Here is a 27118-nt window from a genome sequence, read left to right as displayed (position 1 = left end):
GTCTTTCTCTCTCTTTCTCTCTCTCAGTTTCTATTTGTATTAACCTCTCTTTTACACGCACACTCTTTCTTGCTCTCTCGCTATCTCACCTTCTCTGTCTCACAAACAAACAAACACACGCACACACAGCCCCCCACCCCCTCTCTCTTTTTTTCCTTCCTCTTTCCCTGGAGCTAAAAATAAACCAATAAAAAACTGTCAGCGAAACGAGGGCTTTCCCGCTCTATAAAAAGCAGCCAGCCTTTCCCGCAGCAAGACCACATTTTGACAAACCAACAACAAACATTGACGCGCACCGACTTCGCGCTTAACTTTGCTGAAAATTAACGCAACTACGATTCTCATTTTTCTTTAAATTTATTTTCTTTTTGGACGTTTTCAAAACCATACCATAAATAACCCTAAAAAAAAAGAAGTTTGAAACACGAGAGAAAACAAACAAACAAACAACTCAATAACAACAAAAAAAAAAAAAGAAAAAATTAATATTTTCTTAAACTATTAGAAAACAAAACAAACGAACAAAACTCGAAGAACAGCGAATCCAACTGCAAGTTAGCAACTACAACATTGTTTACTTTCGTTTCGCTGTTTGAATAAACATTTTTGCAACAGAAAACACGGAACAAGAGTTTTATCAGCTATACTAAAGTAAGTATATTCCGTTATTAATCGTTGTTTTCATCAGTTTTTGATTTTATGATGTCCGATTTGAGAATCCCCAAGTATTTCGAGTCACACGTCACCTCATCATTTTCATGGCCATCCGTACTCGTCTTTATTTAAAACCGACCTTTACAGAAGTCTAACCTCTCGAATAAAAGAAAATATTTCGATACTTTTCTAATAAATATTCTATTGAGACATTCACAGACCAATATGTTATCTATTCATGATGTCCGATTTCAGGATCCTCAGGTATTTATAGTTACGCGTCACCTCATAATCTGTTAGAAACACACGTACTCGTACTTTGTTTAAAACAGACATTTAAAGAAAAAAAATGACGTTTCTATGCTTTGCCAATAAATGCTCTATGGAGACATGTACAGCCTAATATATTATCTATGGATTACTCGATGTGACGCCTCCGTTCAGGCTCAAGAGACAATGGACTCCACTGTAAGGGTAGTTGCGCGTTTAATTGTGAGGCAAAGATTGCGCAATACCACAGCCCTCCTGAATCGGTAGTTTGTGTGCAGTGGCAACAAGAGGTCCAAGAATGACTGGAAACAATGCCGAGATAAGCAGAGAACACGTAACCATAGCTTTAACCCGAATTAGCTTACCCTAACCCTAACCCTAATCAAAATCAGTAGAATAGAATGTGGACCTTTGGTTTACTCTGGGCAATCTTGTAACTTTCACTTGCCTTATTTTATCCTTTAGTCCTCACATCCCATGAGCGATGGTTCTGACAAAGGAGGAAGAATTGCTATTTTCTGGGTAGGAATTTGTCCATATAGCAGTGAACATTATAAAGCGGTATTGTGGTTAACTGTTGACAGCCTCATAACTAGGACTACGCCAAGAGAATATTCTTTTCATTATTTTGTTGACTCTCGAGTATATATCAGTTAATATCTTATATGTTTTTATATAAAGTGGTGTGGTTCTCAGTTGATTAACATGTCGGATATATACCCGAGAGTCAAAACAATGATAAGAATATTCTGTTGTCATGGCCCCTAGTGATAAGTTATGAAAATATATATGGCAATTAATCTACACATTATTTTCCGTGTTTCACCCCCGTGGGAACTCGTCAGGCTACATAGTCAACACTTTTCTCAATGCACTTTTGTCAGCCTCTTTGGAATTGTTCCATCATTAATATATATATATATATATATATATATATATATATATATATATATATATATATATATATGTGTGTGTGTGTGTGTGTGTGTGTGTCTGTGTGTGTGTCTGTGTGTCTGTGTGCGTGTTATTTCAGTATTTACTTCGACAGTGCTCGATAGAGCTAAGTGATATGTAGGGCTATGTCAAGATAATATTCTTTTCATTATTTTGTTTACTCTCGAGTATATATCAGTTAATATCTTATATGTTTTTAGATAGAGTGATGTGGTTCTCGATTGATTAACTGTGTCTGATATATACTCGAGAGTCAAAACAATGATAAAAAATTCTCTTGTCACATCCCTACTCATAACTCTTGCGCCTTTTGTTTTGTCTTTTAGTCCCCTCATTTCATGAGCAAAATATATCTGACAAAGGGGGAAGAATTGCTATTTTCTGAGTAGAAATCTATCTATCTAACACTTATCATTGGTGAGTTTTTGATCTTAAAGTAGTATATATTTTTTGTTTCTTACATCAAGTGGCTTCATTCCTTGTCTTGAGCGATTTCCATGAAAATCATAAGTGTACCTAACCAAAAATAACTAACCATAATCCAATATGTGATCTATCAATTAACCCTAACTAACCCTATTCCTAGCCTAACATAAATTAAATAACCCTAACAATAACCCTAACCCTAACTAATCTTAACCCTACCGTGACCTAAACTAAATAAGCTTAACAGTCCTAACCCTTACCTAAACTGCCGCTTACTATCTATTTCTGTTTGATAACAATCATTGACTTTCTCCAGATTTTGAGTGATCATACTGCCCCCCCCCCCTCCGCAAGATTTCAATCATCGCTTTCATCTTTTTTGATTAGATGATGTCCACTTCAAAGATGCCCAGGTATTTATAGTCACGCGTTCATCAAGTGCCCTCATCACCTCTCGCCTAAATAGTTCTCTTCGTTCCGGTGTTTCCAGTTTTATTTTCTTCATCTCAAGTAGTATGCGCTTTTCCATTTGGATTTCTATTGCTCGTACAGTAGAACCCCGGGATACAGTAACCCCAGGATATGTTTCCCCCAGGATACGATGTGGAATACAATGTTTTTTTCCGACCCCTGGTTACGGTATTTGCTCCGCTTTACGGTGTTATTTATAATGTTATTTTATTATTTACATGTGTATTATATACTGTACTGTATTTTGTTACTAAGTTTTAATACCGTATCCTTGTGTTCTACTGTATTATGCTTTGGAATTTTTGAAGCGAGGATTGATGATTTGGACTGTTTGGATTATGAATACTAATGTTTGTTTGTTTGTTTGTTTGTTTGTTTACACCCCAAACAAGGCATACTGCCTCTTAGATGTCTACAGTGGACTATGTAAATAGATGAGCGAGATATTTGTTCACATTACATTAGGGAGGGAATTCCAAAGTCTAGAAGTCCGAGGAACTAAGCTATTAGAGTAGACGGCTTCCCGGCATCTCGGGCCCTCAACAGTGAAGAGGTGGGATTTTGCTGCACGTTGGGTTGATCGGGAATATATATACACGGAGGATGCACAAGTGCTATAAGTTCATCAGATCAAATTTCATTAAAGTACTTGCAAGACAAGAACAGGAATGCAACATTGTGGCGATGGGACAGGGTTTGGAGCTTGGTTGATTGTGTGAGACCTATTTGTTTGAAACTCTTTTTTGGGCCCTGTCCAAGAAGAGACTAGTGGTGGCTGCACCAGCCATGGAACAAAAATATTCCATGCATGGGTGAATGGTGACCTCCTACAGATACAGGATACTCTCAGGTGCGAGTAATTTTCTAACATGTTAGAGGCGACCAAACTTTTTGCAGCAGCTTTTGCAGTGTCCTCATTATATTTCTGCCAGTTAATGTTGTCTGTGAATTCTAAGTCGAGAGTTTGAAGGATGAGTTATCAAACAGTGTATTATTAGTAGGGCTGTGACAACCGCATATTCTTTGCCTTGTTTTGATTCCCAGGTATATATCCATTGATATTTTATATGTTTTTATGTAGAGTGATATGACCCTCGGTTGATTAATTGTGTCTAACTGTGTCGGATATATACTCGAGAGTAAAAACAATGGAAAGAATATGCTGTTGTCATAGCCCTAATTATTAGCCATGCCAATCTGTGGTTCTTATTTTAGATGTCATTCTCACAACATTTTGGCAGATGTAATCTCCGACCTTCTTCTAGTCGGTCTTGTCGAACTCAGAAATCTATATGTCGAACTCGGATATCTGTACAAATTTCAAACGCAATCACTCGTGGCGCAACGGATAAACTGCTAATCGGTTCTAAGTGATTGTCTTCTGGAAGTTGAAGGTTCAATTCTCAGCATGGGCGATACTAAGAATTATGAATTACTTAAGACTTCTATTCGGAATGAGAACAAGCTATCAGTGTTTATTAAATAATGGGCCCATTCAACATTTCGTACAGATTCCCGAATTCGACATACCGATTCTAGAGTTCAATGAGACATGCCCGAAGAAGGTCGGAACTTCCGTCGGTCGAAATGCTAGTTTTCTGGTTTACGAGAGCTGTTCCAAAGGTAAAGGCTCCTATTTTTTTTAACTCAAAATGTTGAGGAACTACGAAGACAGGAGTAGTAACGTTGAAATGAGAGACCTATTGTACTACAGCATTTATGTTTCTACATAGTAGTCACCACCATTCTCAATGCACACTAGTGACAGGAATCTATTGCCGCACCTCATCTTCTGGCGCCCGTCCATGACAGGAGTTGCTGTCTTCGAGTCTCACACCGTCAATGGCTGTAACAGAGAGATGAAACGTACAGGTCATGAATGCATGTTCAGTCATAAGCACGAAGCAATTTGCATCTCCTCTAATCAATTCGGGCAGAAAAAAAAAGGACGTGAATTCCGCGTGGTCAACGCACCGTTCCGACATTTGAAAAGACTACCGTAAAAACAACAGACGGACTTCTACTGATTCTATGCTCCAGGAGACAAAGAAAAGAAAAAAAGAAAGACATACTGATGATGAAGTGTATCTTCCAAATATATTTATAAATTTCAAACAAAATAAATATATGTTTATTTTGTAATAATGCGTTGTTTTGGCTTCAAATGAATCTAATGCGTATTTATTAAAAATAAAAAAAGGAAGCATTATTTTTGAAACGCCCCTCGTATTAATAGAAAAATTATTATTATTATTATTATTATTATTAGTAGTAGTAGTAGTATTAGTAGTAGTAATTGTAATGTAGGACTATTATGTTCTTGTGCTCGAACGTATTTAATCGTTAGTGTACGACGCAACCAAATATATAACGTTTTTTTTTTTTTTTTTTTTTAATTAATCTTTCAGACTTTTTTCATCGCACTCGCCATTTTACTCGCAGAAGATTGTCATCAACGACTCGTTTCCGGCTCATAACGAAAGAGAAATTGTGTCTTGGCGATCCAACATGATTATTGAACCAAGCATTTGGGTTTTCGGGTACGGATCACTGACGTGGAAGCCGAACATTAAGTTCGCAAACAAACACATCGGGTTCATCTTGGGATTTTCCAGAAAGTTTTGGCAAGGAAATATCCACCAACGTGGAACTCTGGAAAAGGTAGGCATATTTAAAAAATAAAATTTTAAAATTTATTTTTTTCTTTCTTTGTTATTGATTTATTTTTCTTTTTTATTTATTTATTTATTTTTTAAGTTTATTTTTCTTTTTTATTTTTCTTTTTTTCTTTCTTTTTTCTTTCTTTCTTTCTTTCTTTATTTTCTTTTTATTTATTTATTTTTTTCTTTCTTTTTTGTTTATTAATTTATTTTCTTATTTTTTGTCAAAGCCTTCCAACTGGGAGTTTGCGTTTTTTTTTAATCGAAACGTAAAGGGCGACATTATGACTCTCTGTGGACTGAATCACAAAGTAATTCCTACGAACGCTAAAAAGCAAATAGTTCTAATTGCTTACCCTCTTTCATCCTCCGCTTCGTTTGGATTCACTTTCTTCCTCACTTTCTAAAGCAATTGAGTTTTTACATGAACGCGCTAACGCAAAGAAATTTCAACCTATAAAAACTGTTCCAAACACAAGAAAGTATCGCGTCTATGTGAATATAGTAAGCTGATGTGAAGTTCGGAACTCCTATAAAACAAATAGCCAAAAGCTACGCACGACTTAAAAAGAACAAGGTAAACCAACGCACACCCATACGCAATAACACGCTAATAAATACTCATTTAAATATATTACTTAAGCATATTAACATTATGAACATAATGACCTGCAGATTTTCCACAGACACGTATGAAACCTCACCAAAGATCATAATTGTGGCCGGAAATTTTGTTGAGCTGTGCCCTAAAGCGTTGAACCGTCCGGATTTGCATTTCGAGGGTGCTGGCAATGGTCCTGTTGTCAGATCTTAGATCGGTAGGGAGCGTGAATTGTACAGCGGCGCATCTCAGATCTCACTCATTGAACATTGTGGTCTATCGCTCTTGAGATTTGTAGGCAACTGGCCAACTAGTAGATGGTTTGCAACAAAGAAAGAAAACCGGTTTTCATCAAACGGAAATGGAATCATCTCATCTTTTCTAGGACGACAATTTTATCGTTCCATCTCGTATTTAATCCACGGGGGTTGCATGCTCTTGTCCTGTCAGCCATGACTGGGTAAAAGTCCTAAGTAATTTGCCATTGTATTTAGGGTGTCGCCCGTTGAAATTCATCAAGCATGGCGTGAGTGAATAAAGTTCTTGATAAAATTCAGTTGTAAGGTACTTCCTTTCTTGAGGATGAAAGTATGGGTGGCACTCAGAATACAATTACGGATTACTTAGGCCTTCTGCTCAGTCAGGCCTTACAGAACAACAGCAGCGTGCTACCTCCGTGGATAAAAGGTTTCGTTCGAAATTCCGTGCAGATTAACGAGTTATTCAGAAAGATTTCTTCGACAATATACTCATGAAGAAGATCGGAAGTTACATCGACCGAACCGTTGTGAAAATTACAATCAAGATGAGAACTAGTCGAAAGAATTAAAATTACATGACAGCGGAAGAAGTTGAGAATATGGAGCAAATGTCAATACGAGCAAGTTAATAAAACATGTTAAAAAACACTTTGAAAAAGAGTTAAAAACATTTAATTTGAAAAGGAAACACTAAATAAGTGGATAGTCTTATATATATATATATATATATATATATATATATATATATATATATATATATATATAGAGAGAGAGAGAGAGAGAGAGATAGATAGATAGTCCTTTATATATATATTAATATATATATATTAATATATTTATATTAATATATATATTTATTTATTAATATATATGTATTAATATACATATAACATATGTAAAAATATATATACATATGTGTGTGTGTTTGTGTGTGTGTGTGTGTTTTCGTGTATTGCAGGCCTTACATTGCAACACCTGCAACAACTTACTCGACCCACCCACTTACTGCCCCCGAGCTCATTGCGTCAGATTCGAAATGATGCAACAACGGTTGGGTATTGGATCACGTCGTGTATTCTTTATTTTATGGTTTTCTTTTTTGCTCTTTGGAAAGCACAGTGAAACGAACACGTTTTACTGCCAGCAAATATCGAAAGTCGATAAAAGTTTGACAACAAAAGAGAGAATGAATGCAGTTTCTACATTTTTTATTTATTTTTTGTTTTCGCTGTTGTGTTTTGTTGTTTTTATTTATTTATTTTGTTAGTGTACCGATTAATAATTCTCTGTAAGTTCAGTAAGATACTAATTGCAGTGCTGTGCAGACTTGTTACCGCATAGAAAAGTAATCGAGTTTTACGTACAATAACCCCACCAATAATGCAGATATATATGCTCATTTAGTATAGTCGATCAGTAGGTTTAGGGTTAAGGTTAGAGTGAACGAAATGTAGCCTAAAAGCCACTGTGGAACGCATCGTGGAAGTGTGAATATCCATCCGTTGAGTTTACGTGAGGATAGAAATATAAAAAAAAGAGACTGATGGGGGTGCGAGATAAGAGGAGTGTGGGACGAACTGATAGGCGTTCGGAATTTTACAATTCCCCCCTCCTGTTGAACGCTTAGTAAGAAATTACGCAAGGCATTGCTAGGATGTTTCCACGTGAATATGTGAAATTCTTCCTGTCCCCCTCTATCTCTTAAATGTGTATTGCACTGCACTGATGATTCCCTGAAAAGATGAAACACTAGTATCTGTAGGTATTAAAAATAATTATAGAAATAATTACACACACACACACACACACACACACACACACACACACACACACACACATATATATATATATATAATATTCACATTCTTTCAATGTCAGAAGACACCAGTCTTTCATGCTTCCGCTAACATCAGTGTATGAAGTGATAATTACTGGTGGTCAGGAGATTCGAACACAGTGACAAAGTCACACTTGATAGAATAGGCTAGGAAGATAACTTCGACCATATTGGCTTGTCTTTCTGTCAGACTTTGTCTGCAACGCTAAGAGGGGGATTCCATAAAGAGAGGCAACGTTAGCTTCGACTGTATAGCAATAGCAGGGGCTGCGGTGCAGTAGACTAGATGCAGAACACCATTGTCTTACGAGACAGAAGGTTGTCATCATCAATTCTTATCAAGCTATCACTTTATCTATCATCGTATGTATGTATGTATTTATGTATGTATTTATGTATGTATGTATGTATGTATGTATGTATCTATCTATCTATCTATCTATCTATCCATCTATCTATTTATCTATCTTTCTATATACCCATATCTGTCAATGTATGTATGTATGTATGTACGTACGTATGCATGTATGTATGTATGTATGTACGTATGTATGTATGTGTCTATCTATCTATCTATCTATCTATCTATCTATCTATCCACCTATCTATATATATATATATATCTGTCAATGTATGTATGCATGTATGTGTCTATCTATCTATCTATCTATCTATCTATCTATCTATATATATATATATATATATATCTATATATGTATATATATATATATATATATATATATATATATATGTCAATGTATGTACGTATGTACGTTTAGTGGAAATTGCTCAATTTGTATGTCACATCTGCTTCAAGATGTGCAAATCTGTGGCGGGACTGCGGAGTTATCTGAGATGGCACAAACGACGAGATGAATAACTCAGTATGACACCGATAACCCGAAAAGATGAAGAAATCATTATCTATCTATCTATCTATCTATCTATCTATCCATCCATCCATCCATCCATCTATCTATCTATCTATCTATCCATCTATCTATTTATCTATCTATCTTTCTATCTATCTATCTATCTATCTATCTATCTATCTATCCATCTATCTATTTATCTATCTATCTTTCTATCTATCTATCTATCTATCCATCCATCCATCTATCTATCTATCTATCTATCTATCTATCTATCTATCCATCTATCTATCTATCTATGCCCGTTCCCATCTGTCTGGCTATAATTTTGCTTTTGTGTTACCAAGAATTTCGTGGTCTGTGAATGCCGTGACATAATGGTTACAGTCAGCTGGTCAACGCTTTATACGATTGTTGAAAGAAAAGTGTTTCGACATAACTCTTGGGAAAGTCTTTCGTTTACCTTTTTCTTTCTTTCCTGTCATTGTCTTAGAAATAAGCAGATCTTTTAACAGAGTGAGAGAAAGGAATTCTGTCGTACTAACATCGTAATTCCTCTAACCTCACCCACTCACACCGGCGCACTTACTTGATGTAGGTGGTGCGCACGTTTGTAATTTCTAAGAATATTGCGTCAGTTTTCTCTCTTGGGGTTTTGCCATACATCATACGAGAGACTTATGTGGATGTGCATATATATATATATATATATATATATATATATATATATATATATATATGCCGTTCCGATTTCGAATCTCGCTACATTCATCCACTCTGATGAGTCGTAGACGACGAAACACGTGTCAGTGAATAATTATATGTTATATATATATATATATATATATATATATATATATATATATATATATATATATATATATATATATATCATATTATATTATATTCTTAAATAAATTTTACTTATTAAATTCCGGTAGTGTTCTTATGTTACCTTATGTTACCGTACTATTTTTACGTAACATAAACAAATATACATACATATATATATATATATATATATATATATATATATATATATATATATATATATATATATATATACATTTACTATACTTTTCCTTTTCTAAGGTATCCTCTCGTAAATCTGCACCGGCAGTGGGTTTAATAGTGTTAAATGCAAATTACAAATATTTGACTTGCGAGCTGGTTTAATATTTGATTGACAAACGGAAATGTACTGCCTTGCACCGGGAACCGCCAAATAAACATCGCAAAAAGCGAACTAAATTCCTTTGCCCTGTAGTGGCCGAGACGTGTTTATAAATAGACTGAGAATGATGATATATATTTTTGACCAGGTTATAAATAGTGTGACATCGATCGTTGTCCTTTCAGCTAAATTCATGAACTTTAACGTGGAGAAACTAGAAGAATGAAGAACACGTTTCACAAATATATATATATATATATATATATATATATATATATATATATATATATATATATATATGAAGTTTATTTATACAAACATTGATGGCTACATATGTGCATACATGTTTCTGTAATCACCCGCGTTGGAGGATTACGTCTTCAGGGCAAGAATTATCGTACGTACATACATACATACATACATACATATATATATATATATATATATATATATATATATATATATATATATAAATTCAGGTTTGAGATGTCCAAAAGTAGGAACTAATGAACTCAAGGAGGTATTTAGACAGTGCTCGATTACAAGAGCAAAATATTTTTTTTATTTATTCGAGGGAAAAACAGTTACATTTGGTCGCTACAAATAAAACAGATAGCTGTTTGTAGCGACCAAATGTAACTCTTTACCTTCGAATAATATATATATATATATATATATATATATATATATATATATGTATATATATGTATAATTTTCCAAGTTCCAAATACCAAGTTTTCTCAGTTAGTCATTTATTACTCTTCAAAACGTAGCCATTACAATATTATTTTATTGCTGCATATTTATCTTAAAAACGTAGAAAAAAACACCATTATGGACAACTGATGAGTACGTGATAAAGTATGCAGTAATAACATAATTTTGCAGACTTGTTAGTCGCAATACAAAACGATACTGCAATGGATTCCTTTTGAAGCGTAAGAAATGACCAACCGAAAAAGCTTGATATTTTGAACTTGGAAAATGATGATATTACACCATATAGGCTCTGGAACCAAATAAACAGACATTCATAAATATATATATATATATATATATATATATATATATATATATATATATATATATGTGTGTGTGTGTGTGTGTGTGTGTGTATGTGTGTGTGTGTGCATGCATGTAAAATTAGGTATATGTATATGTTTATATATTCTTCAGGAAAAAGAGGCGAATTATACTATTATTCAAGTTATTCAAACTGTTCTCATCTTGAATGTTATTCTCACAATGTTTCGACCGATGCAACCCTCGACCTTCTTCAGGTGTATCTTATCGAACGTGAACATCTTTCTATCGAACCTGAGAATCTGCAGGGAATTTCAAACGGAACCCCTTCATTTAATCAACAGGAGTAGTGTGCTCTTGTTTCCTCAGCCATGACTGGGTAGAAATCTTAAGCAATTCGCAAGATTGATTTTGGGTGTCGCCCGGACCGAGTATGAAACCTTTAGATTATTCTAACTTATAACTGAATCTGAATAAGTACTTTATTAACTACGCCACGGGTCTGAGTAATTCAAATAATAAGAATTATCCATCTAACATGGATAAATTATACATCTAACATGTAAGGTTTTACTGAGGGACAGCCATTATACAATGCAATGCGATACATTGGAGTGTGTAAATATCTCTACCGGGCCATCTGTAAAAACTTGAATATCGAACGTAACAACACGTCCTGAAAACATGTTTACCGGAAAGAACAGTTGGAAATAAGTCATGCACCATCCACAATGACCATGAAATACCTACAGCCACGTACTTAGAAAATGGGGCTATTAAAACCTTGTAACAGAGCGCGGACATGCGTATGACGACAGTAGCAGCAGCTGTGTGCAAATGACCGAGTCGTGTGCGAGGTGACATCACAGCGAGGACGAAGAAAAAAAAAAACAGATTATGAAAAAAATAAAAATAAAAAGAAAACGTAGCCGAGAAGGATAGAGATAGACGTGACCTTACATGGCCAGACAAAGACAGAGTACCACGTGTTCGACACAGCAGAGTCTTGTTAAAGCGCACTGTAGTACGAGAAAAAAATTGAACAAGAGACCAGGCGTTATTCTGGAGTACCTGTAAATAAATGTCTGTTTTACAACTGAAAAAAGTGTGTTGAATTCTTTCCTTGTCTTCGTTTTCTTGCCTCTGTCTACATACAGCTTGTAGGTCCCGAGTGTTGATATGCAAGGACTACATTACAACCTGACATAGTGATGTGGGATAAGAAGAAGGAAGTATCAACCCTAGTAGAAGTTACTGTCCCTAATGATGCTGGCTTAAACAGAGCTAAAAAGGGGGGGGGGAGATAACGGATTACGAAGATTTTATGTGCGACCTGAAAATAAACTGGAACCTTAGGAAGATCTGTATAATTTCAGTAATTATATGAGCGACCGGACTCATAAAAATGAATTTCAAAAACAAGCTGGTGAATATCACCAGTGCACCAAGTGCAAGAGAGATACGAATAACTGCATTTAAAAGAACAGATATAACCATTAAAAAATCTCGGTTGGAGTATTTGAAATTATGGTGAATGTCTGGCACTCAAAAGGATATCCCACCCTCAACAAAGACAAAAGAAAATGTTTTTAAAAAAGTGCATTTCGTCGGACTATAAACATATTTTCACGTTTTAGGCTAGCAAACTGATGACGTAAAATGTTATTTAAAACTTCGGGGTGGTTTTAGTTTTGCAACATAAGATGCACCAGGAGCGAATAAAAAGGTCCTTGACTGATAGACACGCCCCTGCTCAATTGTCAGCCTGACCGTTAACCCTGGCCGCAAATCTCGTTTCCTTTAGACCGTGCCCTTTCGAATGTGTTTTTGCCGCGTCATACAAAAATATAGAATTTATGGACGGCAACAACAACATGGCGAGGAAAGTACGAACTATAAATAGCGATTTGTTTTACATTTTTTTTTATTTTATAACTGATTCACCATTTATCAAGGCTCGGGGGCCACTCGAGGATAAATGCATTTAACGAAAGTTCCTGTGTCCATGTTTTTTTGTAGAAAAAAAAAACACGGATGATTAAAGATTAATCTCTGTCGCTTACGCTTTTTCGATGCTATACTTGTTGGTTGATTGGGCGGGCGGTACGTTTTTTTTTTTGTTTTTTTTTTTACATGGTAGTCACCACCAACCAAGGCCGCGAAGCCACTCGCGGATAAGGGTTATTGCGTGTACAGTAATCAATGGGATAGTATTGTATTAATCGTTAGTATTAGATAATTGATAAAGTGTCTTACTTAAGGGGGCGGTTCATCAGGAATTTGTTTATGTTGGACTTGAAGACATCCAAGTTGTAGTCAGGTCGGATACTTTATTATTATTCAGATTATTTGGACTGCTGTTCTCATCTTGTTTGTTATACTTACAACGTTTCGGTCTTCTTCTTCGGGTCATATTGTCAACCTTAGGAATCTTTATGTTGAGCTCGGGAGTCTGCGTGGAAATTCGGATCGAGCTCTTTCTTTGGTCCATGCAAATGGCTTGTTCTCGTTCTATCAGCTATGACTGGGCGGTAATTCGTAATTGTATTCTTAATATTACCCATACTGTGGGTTAAACCTTCAACTTCTAGTTGGTTGGTTCGTTGTTTTTGTTTTACGGCATATCAACACTTTTCGGGTTATTTAATGCGGAATCCAAAGATTTTGAAGAAATTTTTTTTTTAATAGAATATATTTGTTGTTTTCAAGTCGGTTTCTATTTAACCCATAGTTGGGACCCTAACAGGTACTACCACTCTGGGTCAGAGTGGACCTGGGAGCAATGGTAATTAAAGGGTGGCTCCACACTCCCCAAAGCCCACAAGCTTGGGCCTCACCACTGGATATAGTTTAAGGTCATATCCAGGACCCCCTTTGAGGGACTTTTACCCTCTGCAGGGGGGCAGTCGGAGTATTCTAATGCCCCACCGACAGGGTATTCCACTTCTAGAAGAGATTAGAATAAGCATTTATATCCATTTGCAGATAACAAACGTACAGATTCCTGAGTTCGACGTCCGTCAAGCTTGCGATTTTTACTTTATATATATATATATATATATATATATATATATATATATATAACATAAGGTTGACCAGTTAATCGTAAATAATGTTAGGCTCTCGTCAGTCATATTGTAAGATAAACAGAAAGCAATATGGCTGACGAGAGCCTACCATTATTTACCATTAACTCGTCCTCCTTATGTTAGGCTTGAAACCGACGGTACCAATGTTTTTCTGACCTTCTGTACAGTTTTAAATTTACGGTCGGGTTTCAATCCTGGCTTGAGGTAGTTGCCTGTCTAGCCGGACTGATGAGCTGTGAAACAGCGAAACAGTACTGTATGTTGATGACTATAATGCTCCTTATCTTGAGTTGAGCATATTGAGAAGGGATACACGAATTTCCATTCGTATAAAGCGATGCTCTTTGTGTAAACAAATCGAGCAGACGTAGTTTGGACGATGCCAAAACATCGTTAAACTCATGACTCACGCAGCAGCCGCCAATAGCGTAGTGGTTAGGATTATATTATTAGATTATATATTGACTGTCGTACAAACGGTCAGGTTTAAATTCTGGCTTTAGGATATATATACCTATACATAAATATATATATATATATATATATATATATATATATATATATATATATATATATATATATATATATATGAACAACTGATTAATAAAATATGTTAAAAGACATCTATATGTGTGTGTGTGTGTGTGTAGATAGATAGAGGTGGAGAGAGATAAAAGAAACAGAGTCAGTCACACATCCATCAACGTTTAGTCTTTATTGTAAGACTTTTTAATCTCACAATACAGACGAAATGTTGATGGTCGTATTATTTGGTTTGTTTCTATTTTATCCATCTCATCGGAACATTATTTCCTTATATATATATATATATATATATATATATATATATATATATATATATATATATATATCTCGTAGGTTATGAAAATATATATGGCAATTAAGCTACGCAGAATATTCCGCGTTTCATTTTCGGGACGAATTCTCATAGAAATGAAACGTGAAATATCCTGTGTAGCTTAATTGCCATATATATTTTCATAACTTACTACCTAGCGTTACCTACGTATATTAATTTATGTGATTAAATGAACTAATCATATATATATATATATATATATATATATATATATATATATATATATATATATATATATATATATATATATATAGGGTGTCGGTAAAGTTACTATACAGTCTTACAAGTTACTATACAGACACCCTGTAATATATTAACAGTACGGTAAGATATTGTATTAAAATATTTATTTGTAACAAAAGAAATAAAAAGAAATAACACCTTTATGTTTGATTAAATAAACCTGTAAAAAATAAATATTAACTATTAATACAAATATAATACAATAAAACAATAAGACTGTATAGTAACTTTACGGACACCCTGCATATCATTGAGGGTGTGTGCGTGTGTTACGCCGTATTTTTATGAGAGATCATCGTGTGCAAATCGGTGGCTTGCAGACAGACATCATCCTCGTGGGTGGCGCCTTGTTTTTCTCGGCGGCGCGGCGTCTCCCGCCTCCTTCCATGCCCTCTGCGACTCCGCAATCGAAAATAAGTTTGTTTACATCCTCCTTTCTGCCCTGCACTTTCGGCTGTTGCCGCAGCTTAACAACAACAGTAGCATCCCATTCGTAAACAACCGGTCATAAAAACGGGCACTTGTCAAGCTTCACTTACGACCTCCACTGAGTTATCTTTTCTTCTTCGATGTTTGGTTTGCTTTTCGTAAATGTCATTGATAAAATTGAAATAGTATGGGGCAACTCACACGGTCACCAGCTGATAAATTAGTCTGAATTTGGATTATTCAGACTACTATTTTCATCTTATCAACTTTTCGGTCGATGTAACTTCCGACCTTCTTCAGGTGCGTGTTGTCGAACTCCAGAATCTTTACGTCTAAACTCGGGAATCTATACGAATTATTAGGGTTTAACGTAGTGCTTAATCTGTTAACACATCGCAAAGTAGACAAAGAATAGGAAAGGACGACTCGCTTTTCCTTTTGTAACGACGACGCTTATTTCTCTGCCCTCTCATCACGTGTGACTTCTCGTTACGGCTGTAACGTCTCTCACGTAATCATTCTCGAACGTCATCCACGTCTCTAACATGATCATGTCTTCGAACGTGCTCTCTCGTTTTTATAGTCTTCTTTTTCCTTACCGTGACGTCATTTCGCTCGCGGCTCGGTATTTGCGTATGACCGTCACGGGAATCTATACAAATTTCCAAACAACTTGCTTTCTTTACGTCATTTGTGACAGGTTAGAAACTTATTTAGGTGTGTCTTGTTGAACTGTGGAATCTATACTTCGAACTGAACGCTTTATTTAATCTAGGGATTAACGTGCTTCCATTTTGCCAGCCATAACTGTGGGGTAAGTTTTAATTATATTCTTAGTATCGTCTGCGCATAAAATTGAACCCTAATTCTCACCCTAACCTTTAATAGAATTTCACTTAGAATTGATTACTACTTAGTACGTTATAAGTGATAATGAGAGCAGTTTATCTGATCGCTGCCCATTTGCCGAGTATTCGCCGAGCTCCCGCCGGCGTTTGTGTAAAATGCATGCTCCCATTTCCCGGCTTGTAACCAGGCGGTAATTGAGGCTGAAGGCGGCTACATTGAATAGATCTAAGCTCTACTACATAATTAAGGTACCTGAATTGATATTTTTCAATAATTAAAAAAAATAAATAAATAAAACCGTAGTGTTGCTTTCTTTAGGGCGACAAATTTATCGTTCCACCCCGTACAGCATCCATTCCAATCTTTTATTTCCCAAATCTATGGTTTCTTTGCTATTTTCCTCCTACACATAGCCTTCGTATTTTCAAAACTAAGGCCAATAGACATCTTCTGTCTTTCGTTTTTTAGCTTCTCACGCTAAGTAGCTTCATGCCTTGTCTGGGGCGATTCTAAGACAAAAGTATTAATCAATCAACTAGGGCTAGCATTGTGTACGTACAATCACGTTGATAAACCGGTTTTCGTCAGATCACCGAAATTAAACAACGTTGAGCCTGGCCAGTACCAGATGGGTGACCATTTGAGAAGGCTGGGCGCTGTATGTACCTTCTGGGAAGGTTGGACGTAGGGCCAGCACCCTTACCCTGTTAAAACAACTCCTCGCTACAAAAGCATCTACAAAAAGTTCTAGATGGCCTATGCCCCTCCAGAGGCTCAAGAGCGATGGATGGATGGATGGATGGATGGATAGATGGATTGATGGATGGAGGGCTATCGTTCCATTTAATTGCTTTGTTTCTCTGTTCCCTTGATGTTCACCCTGCAATTTTCGGGAATGGCGAAATCTACAACCTAGCCAGACTTTTCGTTCTTGTTAACTATAATAACATCTGGTCTTCTTGCTTGGATGATTTTATCATTTTGTACGTTCATGTCCGCATGATTTTGTGATGTTTGTTTTCAAATACTGCTGTTGATTTGTGCATTTGTCTGGATGTTCAAGATGCAGGTTTTTTTTGGGTTTTTTTTTCAGAGTTTCCAGTGTAATGCCTTCCCAAAATGATCGTGTCTATTATTATATTCTTCTGAACTAATTTGTGGCATTCACTTATTATGTCGTCTATCGTTTTGTCTCTTTGTCCACAGAGTCTACATTTGCTGTTTCTTGTTTTGTCGACGATTGCTTTATTATTATTATTATTATTATTATTATTATTATTATTATTATTATTATTATTATTATTATTATCATTATAATTATTATTATTTTTATAATTATTATTATTATTATTATTATCATTATTATTATTATTATTATTATCATTATTATTATTATTATCATTATCATTATTATTATCATTATTATTATTATTATTATTATTATTATTATTATTATTATCATTATTATTGTTGTTGTTGATTTATTAATCTATTATTTTCTATTTTTCAGCCTGGGCGCGTGTTAACCTTGATTTCCTCAAAAGGAGTAAGTAATATTTTTCATTTTTACATTAACTAAGACACGCACAAAACACACACACACACACACACACACACACACACACACACACACACACACACACACACACATATATATATATATTAAGTAAAGTGATTTTCAATTTAAAAATTAAAAAAAAAATGTAAATTTAAAAATCAAATTTTAATTAAATACAAAATCAGTTTCATAAGAAGGAACAACAACAAAGTCAATTATCTGTACGATCGTTTCGGAAATCCGTGCTTTTTATTTGTGGTATACATGAAGTTATGTAGAACAATTATATATAGTCTTTTTGGTAAGCACGGTCTCCTCATCAGCAAATTTAGGAGGATTTTTATTGAATTTAAAAGACACCATAAATAAACCTAGAATTAAAAGTAAGGCAGATGAATCTGAAAAAATTGAAATAAAAGGTTTGGATTTAAAATTTTTAAGAAAATTAATATAGGTTATAGATAGAAATGAGTAGAAAAAAAATATTTTTTGAATTTACATAATAAATTTGATTTAAGAATATATAGAGATAGTTACCTTTTAGTTTTTCTTTTTTTGAAATCAGGAACTGTGTTTAAAGTAGTCATTTAGATGTTTGCTATAGCTTTTTGACTTTGTTGTTGTTCCTTCTTATGAAACTGATTTTTAATTTAATTAAAATTTGATTTTTAAATTAAAAAATTTTTTTTTTAATTTTTAAATTGAAAATCACTTTACTTAATATTGAATTAGCTCTAGGACATTTAACTATCGAGCTTATTATATATCTAAATTACAACGAGCATTTCCTGTATTTTAATTAAACTAGTAATTTCACTGTTACATTAAAATACACTTAGCTCTTTAGACTATTATTCTAATCTCCTTTAAATTATATATATATATATATATATATATATATATATATATATATATATATATATATAGTCACCCATAAGCTGACTGTTTCGCTGTCTCACGGCTCTTCTGTGGGCTATATGACTTTAGTGCCATCAGCTAGAATTGAAATCAAAAGATTTAGCGCTCCAGCTGGGTTGCCTACCGATGTAGATATCGAGAGATAGATAAGAAATATTTGATATTAAACGACCTGACGAAATGAATTAAATGTGTACATGCGCTGAAAGAAATAGAAATACGTCGCCAAATTGAAATAAACATTGTTGCATTTCAACTTTATACAAAAATACAACTTTGATATAAATGGGCCGTGGAATCGCATTCATCTGCAAAAGATCTAATTTGCATATTATTTTAAACATTCATTTTTATTAATTCCCTATTAGTTTCCCGGTATTTCTTATTGGATGGTCATCTTCAGTTAACTATTACGCGTAATTATATTCATGCAGATATTCTACATGATTTATACTTGCGTAATATTTGCGTAAAAAGATTATAGTAAACACAAACCTCTTTCTATATATATTTATGCACGCGGATATCTATTTGTTTAAAATAATGTTGCCTATAAAACTCCTCTGTCAGTTTTTGGTCTAGAGACATGAAACTTAATATATAGGGTATTCGAATGCATGTGAAACTTTATATTTGGGTTTAAGCCGGGAAAATCGACGCAAAAGTGTGAAAATTAAAAAAAAAATGGAATTTTCCAGATGAAGGACGAACGACAGCATTATGAATATGTATGCGGAACATGTCTTCATAGCTCAGGCATTAACGTCAAAGGAAAAAGTAAATTGTAAAATTTGGTTTCGATTCTCGGTCGTTACGCATCAAACATTTAAAAAAAAAACTTTTTAAATCATTAGTATTTATTGGGTCCAATATAATATAATAATAAATACGAAATCTGCATTAATTAAAATATCATATTTAAGCGTATTTTACGACCGGGCAATGTCGGGCAGCCTGCCAGTATATATATATATATATATATATATATATATATATATATATATATATATATATATATATATATAATTATTTACTATAATAATTAAATTCCTACATTAGAGTTCCTTTCGGGAATCTTCAGTGGAGGATGTCACGATTAACACTAGTCAATAGATTCGAACCCGGTAACACAGCCGTCTGTGGCTTCATTAGCAGAGACCGTATCCATTCGGCTACCGTTAACCGCGTGAAATAACGTTGAATTTAAACATTTTATTTTAAAATGTTTTTACGTCAGTCACAGTGATCTAATCGTTATACGATGAACTATGTATAAGAGCTAAATTGACCGACTTAATCCAACTGAAAGTACTCAGCGATAAGAAACGAGTTTCTTAAAGACATAATTATTTACTATAATAATTAAATACCTACAGACACTAGTGTTTTGTCCTTGCGGGAATCTTTAATGCAGGGTGTGACGATTAACACCAGTCGATAAATTCGAACCCGGTGACACAAGTCATTTCTGTCTTCATTAGCTACCGTTAACCGCGTGAAATAACGTTGTATTTAAACATTTTATTTTTAAATGTTTTTTTACGTCAGTCAGAGTGATCTAACCATTATATGATGATCGACACACACACACACACACACACACACACACACACACACACACACACACACACACACACACACACACACACATATATATATAGTGTAATTTATAAAATATCTATAGCGATTAAGCTACATTGATTATTCCGCGTTTCATCTTGAAGAGTCATAGAGTGGATGAAACGCGGAATATTCAGTGTAACTTAATAGCCATATATATTTTATAACTTACTAACTAGCTCTACCTACGTATTGAGCACTTTTGAAGTAAATACTTAAAGTTTACACATAAATTTATACTTTCGTATATTAATTTTATGTGAGTAAATGAAGTAGTTATATATATATGTATGTACGTATGTATATATATATATATATATATATATATATATATATAAGAGAAAGAGAGAAAGAGAGAGAGAGAGTCCGAGCGAGCGAGCGAGAGAGAGAGAGAGAGAGAGAGAGAGAGGGGGGGGGGGAGAGGAGACGAAAAGAATAGAGAGAGGTGACATTTACAAGAGAAATACAATTTGCCACCTAATTTTTCGTAAAAGTACATATTTTCTTTACCTTCGACCCGACCCAGCTTAAACTCCAACAGCTTATGCCCGTTCCCACCTCCACCTCTGATAGTTATATTGTTATTCGTACAGCTCGGTTTTGTTTTTGTTTTTGTTTTTGTTTTTTGTAATGTGTTACAAGGTTATAAGAAACGGACGTTATCGTTTGCCATTTGTTGGGGTCGATACCACAACATTACTTTTATAAGTAAACAATTTACTTAGGCGAACAATAAACAATGAACGCTATGAATTATAATTGTCATATATTTTTAGCAAATGTCTACTTCCAACGATCGCATACTTTTGTTAGTCTGGGAAAATGGTATGATAACAAACCAGCATATATTATACTACCCTATAAAGAAGGCTATAATGCCTGGGAGTATGTTATCAAACAAAACATAAACTACACTACATAAAAAAGGAGGAGGTAACTCTGGGAAGTAAAGTAAGTAAACACAACATTTACTAAACTACCCTACCTTCGAATTAAACACGGAAAGATAGTACATTAGTTTGAAATGGTACAGTAAATCGAATTAAGGATTCACAAGTGAGGCATGTATGGTCCCCTGTGAGTGCACAGTAAACGAGTTATAAAAAAATGACTAAGTTCAGCATTTGCCCCCAACCCATTTAACCCCCAAAGTCCCCAGGGGCCGTTAAATCCTGGTGCAAATGAACAAACGGTGCAGTTTTAGGCCTTAATATATGTAAATTTGAGTTCTGCACTATGCAAAAAAAAAAAAAAAAAAAAAAAAAAAAGAAATGACTCCATCATTTGCCCCCCCCCTAATGAATGTCTTCACATATTTAAGTTCAGCACCACGCAAAACTGCTAAACAGATATGCACAGAAAATTTTGGACAACTATGGTAAAATAGTCCCAGAAAATGGAGTGTTTTATTAACCCTAAAAGTGTCACTGGGGCACACCCAAGAGTTATCATGAAGTATAGACTAACAACATTATATAGAAATCAGTTAGTTACAACTTTTCAGAAAGTTTTATAAAAATTCAAGGCATCAATTTTTTTTTTTAATAAACACAAAAATGTCAATTTTAGCCATTTTAACCCAAAAGCCATACCTAGGGGGCAACTGGAGTTTCGCACAAAATCCGCTCATTTCTTTTTTTAACTCATATCATGTTTAATGTTTATGCAAAATTTCAAAAGCATTCCAAGGCGTAATTATTGAAAAAAGTGCGCACAGACGAACGGACGAACAAACGAACGGACAAGGGTGAATTTACAGATCCATTTTCCTTTTGTCGGGGAGACCAAAACATTTTTATGATCGTAATTTTATTAAAAAGCAATAGTCCATGAAAGTTAAGCGACCTTGAGCCTGGTCAGTAATAAATGGGTAACAATTTGGGAATTAAAGGTGGTGTATCTCGACATTGGTTTCAGTCGTCCCGGATCTCTCTTTTCCACAAGATTCCAACAATGCCGATTTAGAAGACGTGGTGTTGAAGTGTATTGCGCAACCTTTACTTCGCAGTTACATATGTAGCAATCCTTTTAGACATATCCCTTGTTTCTCAGGCTGAACAGATGCCATGATTATATATATATATATATATATATATATATATATATATATATATATATAATTATTATTATTATTATTATTATTATTAGTAGTAGTAGTAATAGTAATTGTTGAAGTTGTTGTAGTTATAGTAGTAGCCGTCGTTGTTGTTGTAGTACTAGTATGGAAGTAAGCAAAAGAAGGGAACAATTCTCGAGAAGAACATTAGACCAAATTACATTCTAGTCTCTCTCTCTCTCTCTCTCTCTCTCTCTCTCTCTCTCTATATATATATATATATATATATATATATATATGGTAAATGTTTACGACGTGCCCCAGCGTATTATAAACACCCCAACCTCCCCATGTTAGGAACGGCTTTCAGAATACCCCCCCCGAACCTCGAAAGCCGTTCTTAACATGGGGAGGTTGGGGGTGTTAATTCCGAAAGCCGTTCTTAACATGTGGTGGTTGGGGGTGTTTATACTACGCTGGAACAGGTCGTAAAAATGCCTATATATATATATATATATATATATATATATATATATATATATATATATATATATACATGCACACACACATATATATACACACACACACACAAATACACCCCCCCACATATATATATATATATATATATATATATATATATATATATATATATATATCCGCACACTGATATATGGTAGCTTCTTTCAGTCTTGATAGACTATGGATACCCAGTGTAAGGGTGCCTTCGCGTGGGATTTTTGTGGCAAAAGTTGCGCAATCAGCAACCACACCTCTCCTGAGCTGGCATTGTTAAAGACTGGTGACAAGTGAAGGTTCAGGGCAAATGCTAATATAAGCAGAGAGCACATACAACGCCTAAAATTCCCAAGTGGTCACCTATCTGGTACTAGCCAGGCTCAACTTTGCTTAACTTTGGTGATCTGACGAGAACCGGTGTGTCAAGGTGATTATGCTGCACACACACACACACACACACATACACACACACACACACACACACATGGTTGGTTGTTTTTGTTTTTCTGATGATATAATAAAGTTATATATAACTTTCATTCCTCAACTTTCATTTAATATTGTTTGCTCCTCTTAATAGTGTTGAGCTTTTCTTATCTTGATAAGTTTTGCTTTGTTAAGGATTTACTCTTTGATAACATAATTATATATATATATATATATATATATATATATATATATATATATATATATATATATATACTAGCATGGGTGGCCGGCGTTGCCCGACTTCTTTAGTCTACAATTATAAAAAAGAATTCAACTATATAGGCTGAAAAAAAGAAAAAAAACTTAACTAAAATTGTTAAATAGAAAACGGGGATCATCAACTGCCTACCATGTAACTGTTTCGGATATTTATATATATACTAGACTGCCCGTGACTCGTAGGGTCAGTATGTTATATTAGCTATGGAATTAATGTATAAGTGTGACACTTGTGATGTAAAGAAAATAGTTTTTTTTGACATAACAGAAACATTTCTATGAAAGTATATTAAAATGAAAAAGAATATAGATAGATTTCTATGAGTCGTTCTGTTTATTATAATTCATTATTTTTGAAAATGTTTTTACAGTTACTGAATTATAAGTGGTTGGCCATACCCATAGGTAAATGTGCACTGAACAGAAACCATAATAATTATTATAGTTAAATTCAAATTTTGATATATCTGCTTTTTTTACATCGTTCATTTCTGTATTACGTTTAAGTTATTTTAAACCCCACTCTCCCGATGTTAAATGATAATTTTGAAATAATAACGTTAAGATTTCAGCGCCCAATTATTCTTTTGTTTATTTCGCGTTTAAATTATCCGAATAAACAATTGTTAATACTATCTGCTTTTTTTTACATCGTTCATTTCTGTATTACGTTTATGTTATTTTAAACCCCACTCTTCCCATGTTTAATAATAATTTCGAAATAATAACGTTAATATTTCAGTGTGCAGGCCATGCGCACATGTGCAACCGGATGTCGTAAACCGGAAAGTGGGTTACATACATCGTTACAAGGTCATTTGAGTTTTATAGTTATATAGATAGACTATTTAGCCCGTGGAGTTTGAGAAACATTGTGCAAGAAATGACGTAGGTGATGCCTGGGAGAGATTTGTTTAGAAATTGTTATTTTAATTTTTTTCTTATTAGTATTGTAGATGCAGGAAAAATAAAAAAAATTACTATAGAGAAGATGTTTATGTTGTGTCTAAAGATTAAATTATCTTTTGTTGATCTGCGCGGGATCCAATATGGGATCCAATATGAGATCCTAAAAATGACCAAAGTAAAGCGATACGAAATATATTGTACGTGTAAATTCGAGAATTTATTTTTTTTTAATTATTTAATTTTTTTTTCTTTTTTTCAGGAAAAGTGTTGGGGCGTGGCATACGAAATCCGCGGGCAAGAAAACATACAAGACGCCCTTTCCCACCTTGAAACCCGTGAGATGAAACTCGGCGGTTACAGAAAGTTTTACACAAAGTTCTACCCTCGCGACGTGAAGATCGGAGAACCCAACAACGATAAACACGAGACATTGTCGGTCGATGACGGAATCAGCGTCCTGTGCTTCACTGCCACGCCGAATAACCCTCACTACCTTGGACCGTGCGATATAGAACTTATGGCCGAACAGATCGCTTGCACTGGCGGATCATGCGGGCCCAACTCCGAGTACGTGTTGCGACTGGCCCGGTTCATTCGCAAGAACATCCCGGAAGATGAAGATGCGTTCTTGTTTGCCCTGGACGCCAAGATCAAAGCGAAACAGAAACAGGAAGAACCCGTGTAGATTTTCTCGACGCTCATTGGACAGGATTTGAGCGAATCCATAAATGCCTCTGCGAAAAGTGCTCCAACCGCACCATAATGTGCCCCGGTGATGACCCAAAACTCTAACCTCTACATCTTTATTGATTCCAAGACTGGTACGTGGAATCGCTTTGTGTAGACGTGTCAAGAATCCGCGAGCTGGAGACTCGAACACGACACGTCAAAAGCTGTTAGTACACAGTTAATATATTTATGCAAACACACACACACACACACACACACACACACACACACACACACACACACACACGCACATACACGCACACACGAGTGCTTACTTAAATGGACATTTGTTGAGATAATTGCGAGCATCGTTCCTAATGGCCAGTGCGTAGAACTGCCGACTATCAACGCGATGGTTGTAGGTTCAATCCTCGGCCAGGGAATGGTGCTAGTCTAGCCGAATTGATGAGTTGTGATACAGCGGAACAGTACTGTATGTGGATGACTATATATATATATATATATATATATATATATATTTATATATACGATGTACACAATTATTTGAAAAAGAAATGACAAGTAAACTCAATTACCGGGAAAAGATATTTAAATATTTACATTTTAAATACCATCACAAATGTGATTATCTTGTAAAAACATGACAATTCGTCATTGACTGCTCTGTTATGTGAAAACAATAAACATCTCTTTTCTAAGACATTCAAGAGAGTCAGTTAAGAATTACTATTTAAAAAAAAGAAGAAGTAAATCTTGAATATGCCTATAACGTATCTCAAAATGTACTCACACTTCAAATGACCATAAAAACCTTTATTTATGAGCATAGCGTGCAATGGAATGGCTTCGAATACTGCAGACAAATGTTTGCAAATGTTCAAATCAATGGCCATTAATGTCATTATTGATAACCTAAACGATTTGCAAACGTAAGGAAACAGATCATTTGATTACATATCTTGCTCTTCCTGCTGAACTGGGTCTGGCACGCCAGTCTTCGCTCCACGCCCGGGACTTTCCTTGCATTATTCTATCGCCCTGGAGATGGTCGGAAATTCAGAAAATTTCAAACAACTTCAAAACGTCATCTGCTCTCTGATTCTTCCTCCATAAACCACACTCCTCAAATAAAAGGAAACCGCCCCCACTTTTACTACTTCAACAGAAAACCAACAAATTCCGAACTTATAACGAGAAACACATATCCTAACAATGAAGAGAAAACCGATGGGAAATTCCAGTTCAGTCCTTTCGCGTTTCTACCTGTCTTCTGATTTCATTGTATACTTGCCACAGAGAGTGTAGCAAAAAATAAATATATAGATGAATAAAATAAAAAATAATAAAATAATAATTAAAAAAAAATAAAGCCACCGGGCAGACTGTATAAAATGAACCTTTAACTCTCTGACTTTTGCAAAAAAAAAAAAAAAAAAAATGAATAAATAAAA

General features: G+C 34.6%; 1 protein-coding gene across 1 annotated transcript; it reads left to right on the top strand.

Annotated features, from left to right (window-relative positions):
* On the top strand, positions 1-27118 carry LOC145255827 (putative glutathione-specific gamma-glutamylcyclotransferase 2). The gene is made up of 4 exons (XM_080114545.1): positions 1-651; positions 5184-5436; positions 18203-18238; positions 25237-27118. The coding sequence occupies exons 2-4, from the start codon at positions 5284-5286 to the stop codon at positions 25660-25662; spliced, it is 615 nt and encodes a 204-aa protein (XP_079970671.1). The 5' UTR covers positions 1-651; positions 5184-5283; the 3' UTR covers positions 25663-27118.

This window comes from Euprymna scolopes, chromosome 31, assembly GCF_053919585.1.
Source record: "Euprymna scolopes isolate OS-2025 chromosome 31, ASM5391958v1, whole genome shotgun sequence".
NCBI classification, from domain to species: domain Eukaryota; kingdom Metazoa; phylum Mollusca; class Cephalopoda; order Sepiida; family Sepiolidae; genus Euprymna; species Euprymna scolopes.
Note: the sequence above shows the minus strand (reverse complement) of the source record. Positions and strands in the feature narration are given on the sequence as shown.